Consider the following 15388-nt stretch of genomic DNA (forward strand, 5'->3'; position numbering starts at 1 on the left):
TGCAAGTAGTAGTGGTGCTGCCTTCACGTGTTTCTCACAGGCTCCTACTTGTGAAAATATACAAAAAGAAAGTCCAGAAAATACAAGACATCAAGTATCCCTCCCTTTTATGATAATTTGTCGATGGTTTCTAGTAGACGTCATCGTCTACCAGTTTTGTCATTAAAAGGCGACTTCTATAAAACCCGACATTTTCGACAGTACCGGAAGGCAGCAGATCCGCTTTAGCAAACACAGATGACTCTGTCGCCAACGTAGCAACATTAACGTTACACAACAACGGAGATTGACAACTGATGACACGGCTTTTATCAAAATAACCATAACGGATCGGCAAACCATTTCAAGAAAATGGTAATCATATTCAGCAAGTTTTTAGGGGAATGCCAAGCACCTAAAAGAATGAATCCTACACCAACGAACTTGCATAGTAGCTAGCTGCATGGTAGCTAGCTAAACGTACCTAACAAGTTAGCTTAACGCTAGCTCTGTACAACTGTAGTATGGCTAACATTAGCTAACGTTACACGGATTTCTCTTTGTTAGCCATACCGTCTCAGTAAATCAACGTATAAGAAATAGAATATTAGCGTGGCTATAGCGTCATTGTGTTGTTACTGGCAACTGTTGTTCCGGTAGGGAGTAAGTTAGCTAGTTAGTTGGTGCTAGCACCTGACTGGTAAGCTAACGTTAACTATAGAACGTTAAATCCATCTGGACTCCTGTTTGATGCCTAAAGAGATCATGCGTTTTGCAAAAACGTGACATATTGTGTGATCACCGTCTCTGTAAGTCTCACTGACACACGCTTGCACCAATTTTCAATGCTTAACGTTAGATTCCTGAGCTGTCCAACCCCTCAGTGTGCATGAGGGACCCTCAGAAGGTGCAGGAGATCCTGCAGTCCATGATGAAGGCTGGCTCCAACACCGTGCAGGTATACAACGTCCAGATCTACGACAGGTTTCAGTGTCTGCATGTGTAGTATTTGGACAATGTGAATTGAGTGTATTTTTATTTTCAATTTGTACAATTTCCCCCCGGGGATCAATAAAGTATTTCTGATTCTGATTCTGATTCTGATCCAGGTGATCTCAGATTTTGACATGACCCTAACAAGATTTGCATACAATGGCAAAAGGTGTCCTACCTGTCACAGTAAGTCCACTTACAAGCTTTAGTTCGAGGTTGTTATGCATTTAAAGGTCGTTTCATAGCTTCCATGTCATTTTGTCTGTGTATTTTATTTGCAGATATTCTTGACAACAGCAAACTTATTTCCAGTGACTGCAGAGAAAAGGTAGGAATGAGGCTTTGGTGCAAACGGCAGGTATTTCCATCTGTAGGCTTTATGCCACTTCCAATATAATTTTCTCCACATGTAACCTACAGCAATGACATCATAAATATAATGCATTTTAAATGGTTAAATCTTACATGTGAACTACAGGTGTATATTTTCACAGTGTTATAGAAATGTGTATGTTCAGATATTAAGCAGTAGACTACCTTCAAACATACACAGTATTTAACTTGTAATTTCAGCCGGTGAATCTTATTTATCCATTCATTGTCACTCATATTTAGTGTGTGCCCTCTTCTGGGCAACAAGGAGAATTAATATATACAGACAAACTGAACCATGATCTGTGAATTGAATCTATTCAGCAGAAATGTGAAGGGCCCTTGTTATAGTCTTTCTGCTGTTAAATCTTTTCCTCAGTACGTTTTTGTATCTGTTTATTTATTCCAAGACCACATATTGCTTAACAATATTACAATTTGTAAGAGATTGTCTGGACATTCAGTATTATAATCAATTGCCAGAAACATAACATCCCTGAAAAGCAGCCTAATGGTTTCCCTCTGAATCCCTGGGGCATAATTTGACAAAAAGTTGTAAGCTGAAGATCACCTCTAAGTCTAATTGGGTAACATGCAGCGGTTTTCTAGATGTTCACTAGCCAGTTACAGTTTTCTGAGTATTGTTGTGTCTCCATCAGCTGAAGGAGCTGCTCAACACCTACTACCCAATAGAGATCGACTCTTCACGGTCAATAGAGGAAAAGCTGCCCCTTATGGTGGAGTGGTGAGTATCTAAGACAGCTTTTACTAAAAAATGTGATATTCTGTACTTTAATGTGTTCATAAAACTGCGTTGCACTTATATCTCACAGGTGGACCAAGGCCCATGAACTACTGGTACAGCAGGAGATTAGGAAAGACCTGCTGGCCATGGTAGTGCGGGAGTCTGATGCCATGCTGAGGTCAGAAAGCCTGCTCCCTCTGGGGACCAAAACATCTATTAAACTTTCTTTAAATGTTTGAATGTTAAACGTTTGATAATATGGGTACTTAAACTCTAATAATGAGTTGATTTTTAACAGGGAAGGCTACCAGCTCTTCTTTGACCACCTGCATGAGCACAGCATCCCTCTGCTCATCTTCTCTGCTGGAATAGGAGACATCCTAGAAGAGGTTATTCGCCAGGCCGGGGTCTTCCACAACAACGTCAAAGTCTTCTCCAACTACATGGACTTTGATGAGTCTGTGAGTAGCCACACCACAAACTACGATTAGATCCCCCCACCAGAGATTGAAATCATGCATTTGACTCTTGATCTGCTGGTACAGGGAGTGTTGAAGGCTTTCAAGGGAGAGCTGATCCACATCTACAATAAAAGGGAAGGTGCGCTGCTCAACACCGGCCATTTCCAGGAGCTGCGGACGCGGCCTAATGTGCTGCTGCTGGGAGACTCTCTGGGGGATCTGACCATGGCTGACGGGGTGCAGGACATGGAAAACATCCTCAAGATTGGGTTCCTCAATGACAAGGTCAATAAACTCTCATGTTCATCAAAATTAATGATAAAAATATTCAGTACCTTCTACCCTCTAACAGAATAGTGTGCTCCCAGTGTTTATCATGTGAAATAGTCATATTATGTACACTTCTCAACATGTTTGTTTCCTCAGGTGGAGGAGAGGAAGCAGTCTTACTTGGACTCTTATGACATTGTGCTGGTAAAAGATGAGACCTTGGAAGTCCCTAATGCTGTACTGCTCTACCTCACTGGCAATAAGTGAACTGAGGATGGTATTAAACACTCCGGTGCCATCAGCTGAGGAAACTTGCCGGTCGACTAACTACGAATGTGTCATTATTTTTTATTTTACGAAACTCCAGCTGACAGCCGCTGCTCTGGCACACCACATCACCCTTTTATATCTTTGTCCATATGTCTTCCTGTCATGTTTATGGTTAAACTGCTTTTGGACCATACTGTATGTGATGGACGCCATGTTTACTCCATCTGCCTACTGTGCATGTCAAGTGTGTGTGTGGGGTTATGGGTGTTTTTTTTTGGTCATTTGTTTGTTTGGGGGAGAATGTGTTGTCAGACAGTTTCTTCATATAGGATGTAATGATAAAGGGAAAGAAAAACACACCACATAAAAGGCATTTGGCTTCAAGCTGATTTCCAGCCTCTTTACAGTAAACTATTTTTTTTAACTTGAAATCTGACATTAAAAAAAAACCTTTTATTACAGTGTCAAGCCTTCAGGTTTCTGGCCATACTATCAAGCATGTATTTTCTTATGGAAACTATTGTTTTTCTTATGTAACACCTCAGTGCTATTAAGTAGTGGACTATGACAACTACACTGGATTTTAAGAGTAAAATAAATAGATGAGCAATAATATGTGGTTCTTCTTTAAAGTCAGGCAGAGGTCACTGAGAGGTCAAATGATTTGTAAGCACTAACTGCTACCTCAGAAGTGTTACAGTATTACAGAGAAAAACTAAATAAAAATAGGATTTTCAGGACTTTTTAGTATTTTTATGATTTCACCATCGCAGTCATTTTAGCTGTACGGTCTTGGAAAAGTTGATTCAACAGTCTGTTGCTTTCTGTGCTGCAACAAACAAAAGCTTCTAAAACCTTTATAACACACAGTCAGTCACTATTTGGTTTCTTTTGTCCAAACTCATTACCTCTTCATATGTTCCAACTTGTCTGAAATAAAATCTGGTTTCATCCGTTTCTTATCGTCCTGTTTCATTAAAACTGTTCTCAATAAAATTCAGGCCACTGAATTAAAATCAACTAAAGTCGTTTACATGTGCATGTCTGTTCATGGACGGTGTGGAAGAAAGAAAGTAGGCGTTCTTTTCATTTTATTATAAAACAGTTTATTTTATGTTCCACAACACACTTAGTGATACAATCTTTTCTATAATAGATTTTCTGTTATTGTACAAACGAGCCCAAACATACTGTAAAACCAGTGGTTTTCATTATTTTTACATGAGGCACTGCGTTGACTACTAATTCATATAAAACGTAATGCCCAAATGCTTTCTAAGGTAGTTCAATATTTGAGTCAAATGTGCATTTTTCAAAGGAACACAATTTCACTGCAGACAAATCTGTTTTCCTTTGTCTTTTTTCAAACATGTGTTCCCTGTGCACAACATACTGACCCCTCATACAGATGTTTTCTTGTGCTGTCGGTGTCGTTGAGCTGCATTCGAGTAGTTTGACTGGCTCTAATGCAAGAAGTGTGAGATGGCTTTACAAAATCTAGCAGAGCAAACTGTCTGACTGCTTAAAGGCTCGACAATGTTTCATACTCTGAAACATTTTCAGAATAGTTGCATGACACTGTCAGTACTGCGTGCCTGTTCCTCACCACCACTGAAATAGGTATGCGTCCCCTTTATAACTCGTCTCGTCTCACTTGTTCAGCCGCCTCGTCCACCTTAAGTTTCAGTTCATCTTCCACAATCTTCCCATCTTTATTGCTGTCCTGGTTATTGAACATATCCTCAATGATGCTGTTGACATCGGCCCCTGGCCGAAGACGACCTTTGCCCTCTTTGACTTGGAGCATGATGAACACTGAAAACTGGAGAATATAGGAGACAGGGCTGCATTGTTAAAAGCCTTTGACTGCGTATACCACGGCTGTCTCTCTTGCTTTAAAAAGGTACATTTAGCAGGGAAAATGATTTGACTTGTCTGCTTACCTCCTCTAGAGGAACCTCTTTGTCACCATTGAGGTCCATAGCAGGGAAGATGGGATGGGGGCTGTCTCCCAGCCACACAAACATGTAGCCTTCAGGCACACCCTTCTGCAGCTCCACTAACTCCAGCTCAAAGAAGAGCACTGCACTCCCGGGAACTCCTCCAGCTGGAGACACCAGGACAGAGGAGAGAGTACATGATTTGGGGTAAAAAAGAAAGTGAAGAAGAGTGTCATCTAAGCAGTTCCCATGACTGACCTCCATTTTCACCATGTCCCCAGTGTGGCGGAACAACCACCTCCCTCCTCTCGCCCACACACATGCCACTCAAACCTTCCTCCAGACCCGGGATCACCTTGTTTGCTCCGAGAGTCGTGATGGAAGGTGAGTCGTAATGGTCCCTGGAAAAGTAACACAGAACTTGTTACCACTCTTAACAGTGGGGATTATAAAATAAAACTTTTCCATGTATCCAAACCTCGAGCCATGCAGGCATACGTGCTGTTGCCATGGACATGTGAATAGTATGATATCTGCATTTCCAAGCCCACTGAAATCTGTCAGACAAGGAGCCAGCAATGATTACATGCATGAACCAGGAGGAGGAGGAGGGTGCAGTGTAGCAGAGTGAACAGCAGAGGGCGCTCACGAGGAGTACAGCAGGGTGCCGTCCATCAAGGAGCAATTATAACGATACTGAATCCAATCGTCAGCTTCACTGGTCATGATGCATTCCTGAGACTTGTGGGTGACTTTAATCTGGACCAGGTCTTTGGGGTTGTGGAAATCAATGACATGAATGTCAAAGACCAGCACCGCAGAGCCAGGAATGAGGTCTCCTACAGCGGAAGAAAGAAATCAACAGGGCAGTGTTACGAACATAAACAAGACCAAGTGGTTTGTAGGTCCAAGTGTCTTTTGACTCTTCATTTGTTTCAAGCTCACCAACTCCGTCTTCACCATACGCCATGTGAGGAGGGATGGTAATCCTTCTCTTCTCTCCCGTGCACAGCCCAAGCAGGGCTTTGTCCATCCCTCGGATCACATATCCCCTGCCGACGTAAGTGTTATAGGTGCTGTTTCGCTGGTAGCTGTCAAGGGAAGCATTGAACTCTTAGTTAGTTCATTTTTTCTTTGATTTTCTTGCTTTCTGAGAATGGAGAAATCTCAGGTTTACCTCGAGTCGAAGGCCTTGCCATCCTGGAAGGTGCCGTTGTAGTGGTAGCGGATGTAATCTCCAGTCACCGTCCTACGGGTGCAGCCTTCAGGCACCTCCTTCACCTCCACAATCAGATCATCCTTAGGGTTGAACACATCAACCATCAGCACCTCGAACACCAGCGTAGCCTGAGGAGGGACCTGAGTCCCTTTTGGGGAAAAAAGCAAGACATGCAGTGTGTCTACAGGTCTGAACCAGTCACATGTACTTATCCTTAATGAGGACCATTTTTCAAAGCATGCTCTAACTTCTGAGAATACCTTTCTACCTTTCAGACTTTCCTTTTTTCGTTCATATTAGTGCAGTATGGAACAGTCTTTAATTTTTCTTACTTCCTATTGCACTATCCTGTATGCTGCTGTAACAATGCAAATTTCCCCGCTGAGGGATTAATAAACTTAACTTAAACTTAATCTTAACTTTAACCCGTTTTTTACATTACTTTTCTATATAACATTATTGCATAATAATGCAGTAAGAGTGGACTCTCCTAAAAACATAACACTGTGTTGTAGGTGAGCATGTTAGTACCAGAGCCGCTCTCTCCATACGCCAGGAAGGGTGGGACGATGATGATCCTTCTCTCCCCAACACACATGCCCAAAAGACCCTCGTCCATGCCTTTGATGAGGTCGCCCTGCCCCAAGTAGGTGTCATAGGTTGCATTCCTCGAGTGACTAAATTAAACACAAGACAAGACAGAGCTTAATGTTAAAACCTAACCTCTCGCCTTAAAGCACTACACTACACCTCGGCCTCACCTGGAGTCGAAGGCTGCACCAGACAGCAGGGTGCCATTATAGTGATAACGGACAAAATCTGATGCCACAGCGGTGCGGTTGCAGCCCGCAGGTTTGCTGAGTGTGCGGATCTGGACCTTGTCCTCAGTGCTCCAGATGTCCAGCAGGAGAACGTCATACACCAACACAGCATCGGGAGGAATTATACCACCTGTCAGACAAAACAGCACAGATTGACACAAACCAGAACAGATGATGTGTCCAACAAAGTGTCACGTTTATCTGCACCTGTTCCGATGCTTCCGAAGGCCAGGTGTGGGGGGATTGTGATCCTCCTGCGTTCATTGACACACATGCCCTGAAGACCACGGTCCATCCCTGTGATGAGTCTGCCCAGGCCGACCTGGCTGATGAAGGCTTTGCCTCGGTCATGACTGTAGACAGCATGGGAGAGGTGGAGTGTTTCATTGACGGAGTGTCTGGTGTCATGGTGTTATTTAGTTTTTTGCATCCAATGTTCCATCCACAACAGCAGTATTACCTAAAGGGACTTCACCTCCCTCTTGGCTTTATTATGATTTCATTTTATTTTGAAAAATTAGAATTTGTTTGCCATGGCAACAAATGTCCTCCACCCAAACCAGAGACAAACTCAACCTTTTTTCTCCACCTACAAGGATACTAACTCACTGCTGAAACATAACTCGTGTACTTTTTTTGGAAACATACCAAGTTTTGAAGTTGTAGCCTCACTGTGATGTGAGTGATTACATTGTTTGTTGTCAATGCGACTGACACGTCTGCAGCTGCTGAGGAAGGTGAGGTTCATGAGATCCTCGCTGCAGCAGTTTAACCGCTGGAAACATCATCATCTAACATTACATGCTGCATGCTAGTCATCGCACGTGAGGTGTCTCGTTACCGTAGCTCGTTCTTAACTTTAAACATTTAAGCTAACATCCCTGTGGGAAGACAGACAGTTTACGCTGTGAATGAACGCAGTCTTTAAATGTTGCCTTTCGCTGTAACTTCACCTGGAGTCAAACTTCTTGCCGTCTGCATCGAAGGTACCGTTAAAGTGATAACGGATAAAATCCTCTGTTTGCACCTCTCGAGGACAAACTTTCGGTATCTCGTACCGATCGACAACAACGTCCACTAACGGCCCCGGGTTGCTGCTCACAGTAACCGCACGGAGGAACATTAAAAGCGGATATATCATCAGAGCCATTTGGAGTCAGTCCGTCTGCCTGCGGGGAGATGCGGGTGAAGTGGAGAGAGAAGGACCGCAAGAAGTCAGGGACGGTGGAGCTGCGTCAAGACCGCTGGAATGAGATAGACTACTTCCGGTTACAATTACAAAATAAATGCCTTCTGGAATAACATGGGGTATGAAGAAACTGACATTCTTGGTCCAATGAGGACTCCTACACATGAATGTTATCAACCCACTGAGGGAAACATCTGTTAAAACCTCTTCAACCCTAGAAACAAGCTTTATTTAAAGCACAAGATACCAAATATGTCAGATTGAATTAAAAAAAAAGAAAAGAGTCCTGGGTTTGAATATTTCCTTCTGTGTAACCAAAATGTAGCTTCAATGAAGAGCCAGCTGATGCAGAATATATATGATACCGTCAGACTGTGCTAATTTCAACAAAGTAAGAGCTACTTAAGGAGACAAGAGATAACTTGATTTTAAGGGTTAAAGTTGCATATATGACACAGATGTAATTGTTAAAAATTGATCAAATGGAAAAGGCCGATAGATTTGTCTCTTTTCTGGTCAATTACACAATTTGTTGGTCTTGGTTACAATATCTTGAGTACAGCACAACTGAGTAATTTCTAGGCGCACGGTTCAGCATTATGCTTTTGAAAACAGAAATCCAGTAGACCTATATATCAAACACACGTGCATATATAAGTGACCACACATATCTGGCCCAGAGGTAAAGAAACTCAAACTACATTGTCTGTCACCATAAACCATAAGCAAGTAACACTCCTGGTACTCACATTGAAAAACAATCATGCTAAAGAACATATTTCTTCTTCTTACTTTGTGCCATTATTCTGAATGTATAATCGGCACAACTTCCGGCCTTGTTCCGCCTCTTCCTGTCTTGCTTAACGCATCTTTCGGGTCATGTACTCCACAGAGCAGCAGGAGGAGTGGCCCCCGGGCCCCCACCCACTTTTTAATGGAATTCTGCAAACGTGTTATGCCTGGCTCGGAGGCCTGGCCCATGACTTCACCCACGTATGAGATGAGCCGACAATTATAATGTGCTTCCCAATAATCTGAAGTTATTCTTTCGTGTCGCAGTGAAGTATATAAGGCATACTTTACTGTTTTTATATTCTCCAAATTACGCACAGAATTGTGTTTCGGGCACGTCTGTCTGCCTGAGAAGAAAGTGGCTCTGGGTCCTAATATCCATCATACTCAGACATCTTCCTAAAGAGCCTCTAACATTATTAATATGAAAGTTTCAGATATCTCAGACTCGGAGGTTAGATTTGCCCAGATGTGATGTGTCAGCTATGCAAATGGCTGTTTTAGCTCACCACTCCATGTCTCAGCTTGTCAGTTTGCTTGGAATGTGGTTACAAAGTCTAACCAGGCTGAAAATACACGACAGCTATACTATCTGACGACTATTCAGAATCATATATTTTATGAATACGTTATCTGCCAACAGCTTGAGAGCTGGAGGTAAAATTGATCTAATTATATAAAAATAAAAACAATAACATCCCTGTTGACATGTTAGATCTGGGTCCATGGGTCTGTTGGGTGTTATGACCCTGATAAACTCTGGGGAAAGTTGGACCCTCTTGTCTGCCTTGAGGTCCAAACTCGGACTGTGTCAAGCACGCCAGAGTTAGCGCCACCTATACCGGAAGTATGGACTTCTTTCTTCAAGGTAATTGTCAGGAGTTGTGTTTGTCAGCTATGGGGCTGCAGATACCAGTTGATTCATCTTCTTATATTTTTGATTAGTGAAAATGCTCAGAGTGTGTGTGGTCTTATCTGCAGACACTCACACACAAAATTATTCCATAATTGTAATAAACAAGAAAAGATAGCTGGTCATTTTCTAACCTGCATTGTGTAAATGTTTGGCCTTTTCACCAACCACTTTTTGCATACAGGACAGCCCTTTATATTTTCACACTGGGATAAAAATATTTTTGCATATATAACACATAAAACTTGCTTGAGGTAATTCAGAACAGTTAACACAATATGTGTAATTTCTTCCCGGGGATCAATAAAGTATTTCTGATTCTGATTCTGATGTGTGTTTATTTTTGACATATGTGCTTACAATGCACCGTGGTTGGAGAAGTATGTAATGCAGCTCAAGACAATTACTTTGAGAATAATAAACATGATGTTCCCTGTGACTTATCTCAAGTGAGTTTTTGAATTTGACTGCAGCAGTCAAAAATACAATCAGTGGGGCTTTTATTTTGACAGTTCTGACCAGAAGATCTTGTATCCAGCATCTCGATCGACGAAGCTCTCCCAGCCTACGTGCAGGAAGACATGAGCAACCTCTGGTAAAGAAAGAGGAAGTTTGTTCATCCATTCAAAACAAGAAGAGTCTGCTGCTGGAGCCGGTGGAGGCGACGATGCTCCTGAAAAGCTTGTGTCTGGCCTTCCTCCTCCCGGCCCTGGTGAAGGCTCAGTATGAGAAGTACAGCTTTAAAAGTTTCCCTCAGAAGGACATCATGCCGCTGGACTCTGCGTACAGCTTCGCGCTGGAGCAGTACGCGGCGCAGAACTGGGCAGAGAGCATCAAGTACCTGGAGCTCAGCCTGCGGCTCCACCGGCTGCTGCGGGACAGCGAGACTTTCTGTAGCCGCAACTGCAGCTCCGTCAGCCGGGACAACGACACCCTGTTGGCCGACAGCAGCCTCCGCGTCGTGCGCCACATCCTGCTGAGAGCTGCGTGCCTTAAAAAGTGCAAGGCGACTTTTCCAGTGTTTAACCTCGCATACCCACGGAGGGATGTACTGGAAACTTTCGAGAAACGGATACCGTATCGGTACATACAGTATGCATACTACCAGGTGAGAGCGAAGGCGTGATGTGTCCAGTGTTAAATGAAGGCCTTCGCTACTAAACTCTGAAGTTACTCCAAATACTTTAATACGACGCTGTGACTAAACGCACACTCACAGTCTCCACAGTGGACGTCAGAGAGACGTGATATGAAGTTACTGCAGGACGTATATGTGGGATATGGTCGTTATGAACTCAGGGTCCTTCAGTAAATGTTGATTTAACTGTGCATAACTGTGCGTAACGGGCGCAGTCACCCAGCTAAAGTATCTGCAGTCGGTTCCTCCAGGCAGACTGACTCGGTTTGACTCACCGAGAGGAAATCTGGAGTGCAGTTCACTCTCCCTGCTGCTTTGTTGCGCCCTCCTGCCGACCGAGCAGCAGTTGAGCATGTGCCACGTCTCTTCCAGTGTTCCCCCGAAACAATCCCCTTATTCTTCTCTGTCAGACCGGCTGAGGAGGACTGAGGTTGGCTCACAAGGCAAAAAGACTGATCTGATTTTTGAGTTTCATAAAGTTTGTATTGAACTCCAGATGATCTCTCTTCGAGGAGAGAACTGAGTGTGTTTACTACTTTCAGTTAGTCTTTTATATATATATATATGTATATATATATATGTATATATATATATATCTATATATCTGCCATTATCTCTTCATTTGTTTCACATACCACATTAGTTTTCCATCTAGTCACTCAACAAGACTTTGTGTTCTGACCTCAGTGATCCACATCTGTTAGTAGTTGTTGGAGCTCAGGGGTCAGAGGTCACGTTACCCAGTAATGACAGGAGCCCTTCATGCCAGTGCTGTGATGTCCATTGTAAAGTTATCTATTCTTCCTCAGCTGAACAACGTGGAGAAGGCTGTGGCAGCAGCCCACACCTTCCTGAAGAAGAACCCAACTGATCCCTATCTGACCAAGAACATGAACTACTACAAGACGCTGTTTGATGTGGAAGAATATCTCATCGACCACGAGGAGCAGCCGTATGAAGTCCGTACATTAACGTTGTAACGTCCTTATTCTGTGTGCAGATGAAACGCATGCTGCTCATCTCTTTGTTTTTTCCAGAGTGTTTTCGTGAAGAGTGTGACGCTTTACAACAACGGAGACTTCAGCAGCAGTGCCCGAAACATGGAGCAGGCCGTCACACAGTACTTTGAAATATACAGCGGCTGCTTGGCCGGCTGTGAGAGCTCATATGAGATCTTAGAGTTCAAAGACTTCTATCCAACGCTGGCAGGTGAGACGAGAGCAATGTGAGGAGCGTTTCAGTTCAGTGTCTTCTTAGATAAGATAATATGTTTTTTGCTTGCTTTCTCCCTCCTGCTCCCCTCAGATCTCTACACTGATGTGCTGAAATGCAAAGTAAAATGTGAAGAGCACCTGACGCCCAGCGTTGGAGGCTTCTTTGTGGAGAAGTTTGTAGCCACCATGTATCACTACCTGCAGTTTTCCTATTATAAATGTAAGAAGACTGTTGCTCTTGATTCAGGCTTTGGACAGGAATCCGGGTAATACTGTTTTAACACATATTATTTTGTGATCCTTCGCAGTGAATGATGTAAAGAACGCTGCTCCGTGTGCAGCCAGTTACATGCTGTTTGACCATAAAGACCAGGTGATGCAGCAAAATGTAGCGTACTATCGCTTCTACAGGGAGCAGTGGGGACTGGAGGAAAGTGACTTCCAGCCTCGGCCTGTGAGTGAAACAAAGACTTCATTACTATTCTCTTTAGGTACTTCCAGGACTTTTAGGGTTGAACCAGTGGCTCAACTGATGTAGGCTGGGTTGTTTAGAGGCAGCAGCTGTAGCAGAGTTCACACTGGCTGTACTAAACCAAAGCAGGAAAACTATAGCATGAGGCGGTCTTTGCGTGGAACATTAACACTATCTCAGGGTGGTAATTAGAAACCCATACACTCTCGTAAAGACAGAATTGTTTCCCCATCTTTTTTGCTTGGTATAGAGGCAGCAGCTGCAGTGTACCAGCTCTGTAAGGAGCCCATAAACGTGAGCATAAATTTGGTACTGCTGTAAATACTTTAAGGCTTCCAAACTGAGCGGCATAAAAGCAGTAAACAAAAGGACAACAGGCCAAATTTGTTGCCTTGCACTGAGCTATAAAACAGCTAGAAGTTGGTTTGTTCTCGCCTGCTGCTTGGGTCAACACGAGGGCTGATGTCACTTTTGTTTTCCAGGAGGCCCTGAGGTACTTTAACGAGACAACCAAGCAGAAAGAGATGCTGCAGTTTGCTCTGAACTACCTACAAACAGACGATGAGGTATGTTGCTATCCAGAAACGGTGGCAAATATACAGGAGGTGTTGTTTTGGGGCAGCAGAGTGATGGTGGAGTCCAGCTGAAGTCACATTTAGTTTTTCCTTTTTGAATTCAAACATAATGTATTTATTTTATACTTTATTTTTAATAGTTTTTTATTATTAACAGGAGGAATAAAGGTCTTTGGGGAAATATCAGAAATGCTTCTTTTCCTCTTATTGCCAGTTAGAAAAAAAGACACAAGGACCAGTTCACCCAAATGACACGTTTTTGTACTCACTCCAAGTAGTGGTATCTACCTATGCTGATTTTATCTGGGGAGGTTTTCAGATAGCCATCCCTGACTTTTTTTTTACTGCACAAACAAAATTCCATCAACCTTCATTGTGTGCTGGGGTGGCGGCAGAGGTTTCAGAGACAGACATCTGAAAACCTCAGCAGATAAAACTGTCTGTGTGACCCGACAGCCCGAGGGGTGCATCAGAATGTGCTCAACAACAACTAAATTGGCAGATCTAGGGGGAGTTTGCATCCTAGTTTTCCAAAGAAGTTTTTATCAAAATATTCTAAAACATGTTTGAGGATATAAACCAGCAGACTGAGTGCAAGCTGCTTGAAGCAGAAGTGGAAAGAGAAGCAGAAGAAAAAGGTCTCAGAGGATGAAAGGGAGAGAAAGAGGGGATGAAGGCTGCGGAGGAGGAAGCAGGAGGGGGGCTGTGCTTTCTGCCAGCAGCGTGTGGTATGTGGCCGGGAGGTGTCGGCCACTGAGGCTGTGCCACATCCATTTAACTCAGCTCAGCCCCTCCCATCTCTACACTCTGCCTGGACCTGAGGGGCGGGGAGGAGGACTGAGAGAGTTTAGGCTTAATTACAGGGTGCACAAGTGACAGATTTATAGACACATGAAGGAAAACGTTTCAGTTTTGCCAAAGATAATGGAAGTAAGATAGTAAATGCTTGCTTGCTGTTGACTGTGAGTGTTTTGTGTTACCTTTAAGGACCTGGTAAGTCCAGAAGAAATGGCCACCTCTCACTCAGATCATCCTGACATGGAGTTTGAAGGTATGGGAGACTACGAGGAGTCCTTCCTGGCTGAATGGTGGCAAGAACCCAAAACTAAGTGGGATGTCGGAGAGGTCGCAGACTGACATCAGTCCTCGTCTCCTGTGCAGGACGCTTCCTCATCCAGCTCCGTCCCACCTCTCGTGACAACATGCCCAAGGATGTTGACCTCCCCACAGACAGACACCTTCATTCCCAGCAGTATTTAGCAGAAAAAGCACGACTCTCCCACAGCTGTGTGCTTCCACCCACCTGAAGAATAAACGGACAAACTTATCCGTCATGTTGATCAAGATCAGAGATTGACATATTCTGTCTTGGCTGCCATCAGCCAGTTAAAACTGTTATTTTTTATTAGTCATTGGCCATTGTTAGTGACTTTTCTACAGTTTTTATTTAATGAAAGCTGAATGCCTCTGTGCCGTGGTGTTAGGAAGGTGACATGTAGCTCTTCTTATGCTGAATGATTTGTCAACCACCAACTGGGTTGTTGTTATAATAATTTGCTCATAATTAAAGTAATATTTTAATATACTTTTTTGGTTTTTGTCACTTAATACCAATAAGATCAATAAGATCATTGAAATGCAGAAGTTGCAACAACAAATCGGATTGCAGTAGTGTTTAATTGATTAGTTGATTAACTCCAGGTTACAGATGTCAGCTTGCTCTGGGAAACTGATGGTGATTTTTGCTATTCTTTGATTTTATAGACTAAATGACTAATAAAAAATAACGGACATTAATTTATAATAAAAATAATCGACAGCCTCAGATTAAACTCCCAGGTCAAACCATCTGTGAAAACCATAAAAAATAAATACCACAACAGGAAGGCGGCGAGTGGTGAAAGTAGCAGGTGTGTTTTCATGTTTTAGTATTTTATTTTTCCTCCATTTCAATTCATCTACAAGCGTTAGTTCATTTCTTTCTTTTTTGTCTCAATTCAAAAAGATAGTGTCTAAAAATATCAG

The 15388-nt window shown here is 42.9% G+C and overlaps 3 protein-coding genes across 3 annotated transcripts; 2 read left to right on the forward strand and 1 right to left on the reverse strand.

The window, feature by feature from the left end:
- Positions 1–221: 221 nt before the first annotated feature.
- LOC139299978 (cytosolic 5'-nucleotidase 3-like) lies at positions 222–4047 on the forward strand. The gene is made up of 9 exons (XM_070922941.1): positions 222–354; positions 839–937; positions 1089–1158; positions 1254–1300; positions 2004–2089; positions 2178–2267; positions 2388–2550; positions 2635–2835; positions 2977–4047. The coding sequence occupies exons 1-9, from the start codon at positions 352–354 to the stop codon at positions 3085–3087; spliced, it is 870 nt and encodes a 289-aa protein (XP_070779042.1). The 5' UTR covers positions 222–351; the 3' UTR covers positions 3088–4047.
- Positions 4048–4180: 133 nt separating this feature from the next.
- LOC139299968 (peptidyl-prolyl cis-trans isomerase FKBP10-like) lies at positions 4181–8220 on the reverse strand. The gene is made up of 10 exons (XM_070922929.1): positions 8024–8220; positions 7278–7423; positions 7011–7200; positions 6781–6926; positions 6208–6397; positions 5976–6121; positions 5680–5869; positions 5289–5431; positions 5034–5197; positions 4181–4912 (listed from the first exon to the last, which is right to left on the reverse strand). The coding sequence occupies exons 1-10, from the start codon at positions 8218–8220 to the stop codon at positions 4724–4726; spliced, it is 1701 nt and encodes a 566-aa protein (XP_070779030.1). The 3' UTR covers positions 4181–4723.
- A 2382-nt stretch (positions 8221–10602) lies between these two features.
- p3h4 (prolyl 3-hydroxylase family member 4 (inactive)) lies at positions 10603–15247 on the forward strand. Its single transcript, XM_070922933.1, has 7 exons — positions 10603–11072; positions 11912–12061; positions 12140–12311; positions 12408–12536; positions 12625–12770; positions 13271–13354; positions 14351–15247. The coding sequence occupies exons 1-7, from the start codon at positions 10632–10634 to the stop codon at positions 14498–14500; spliced, it is 1272 nt and encodes a 423-aa protein (XP_070779034.1). The 5' UTR covers positions 10603–10631; the 3' UTR covers positions 14501–15247.
- The last annotated feature ends 141 nt before the right edge of the window (positions 15248–15388 follow it).

Source organism: Enoplosus armatus, chromosome 17 (assembly GCF_043641665.1).
Source record: "Enoplosus armatus isolate fEnoArm2 chromosome 17, fEnoArm2.hap1, whole genome shotgun sequence".
Taxonomy (NCBI): domain Eukaryota; kingdom Metazoa; phylum Chordata; class Actinopteri; order Centrarchiformes; family Enoplosidae; genus Enoplosus; species Enoplosus armatus.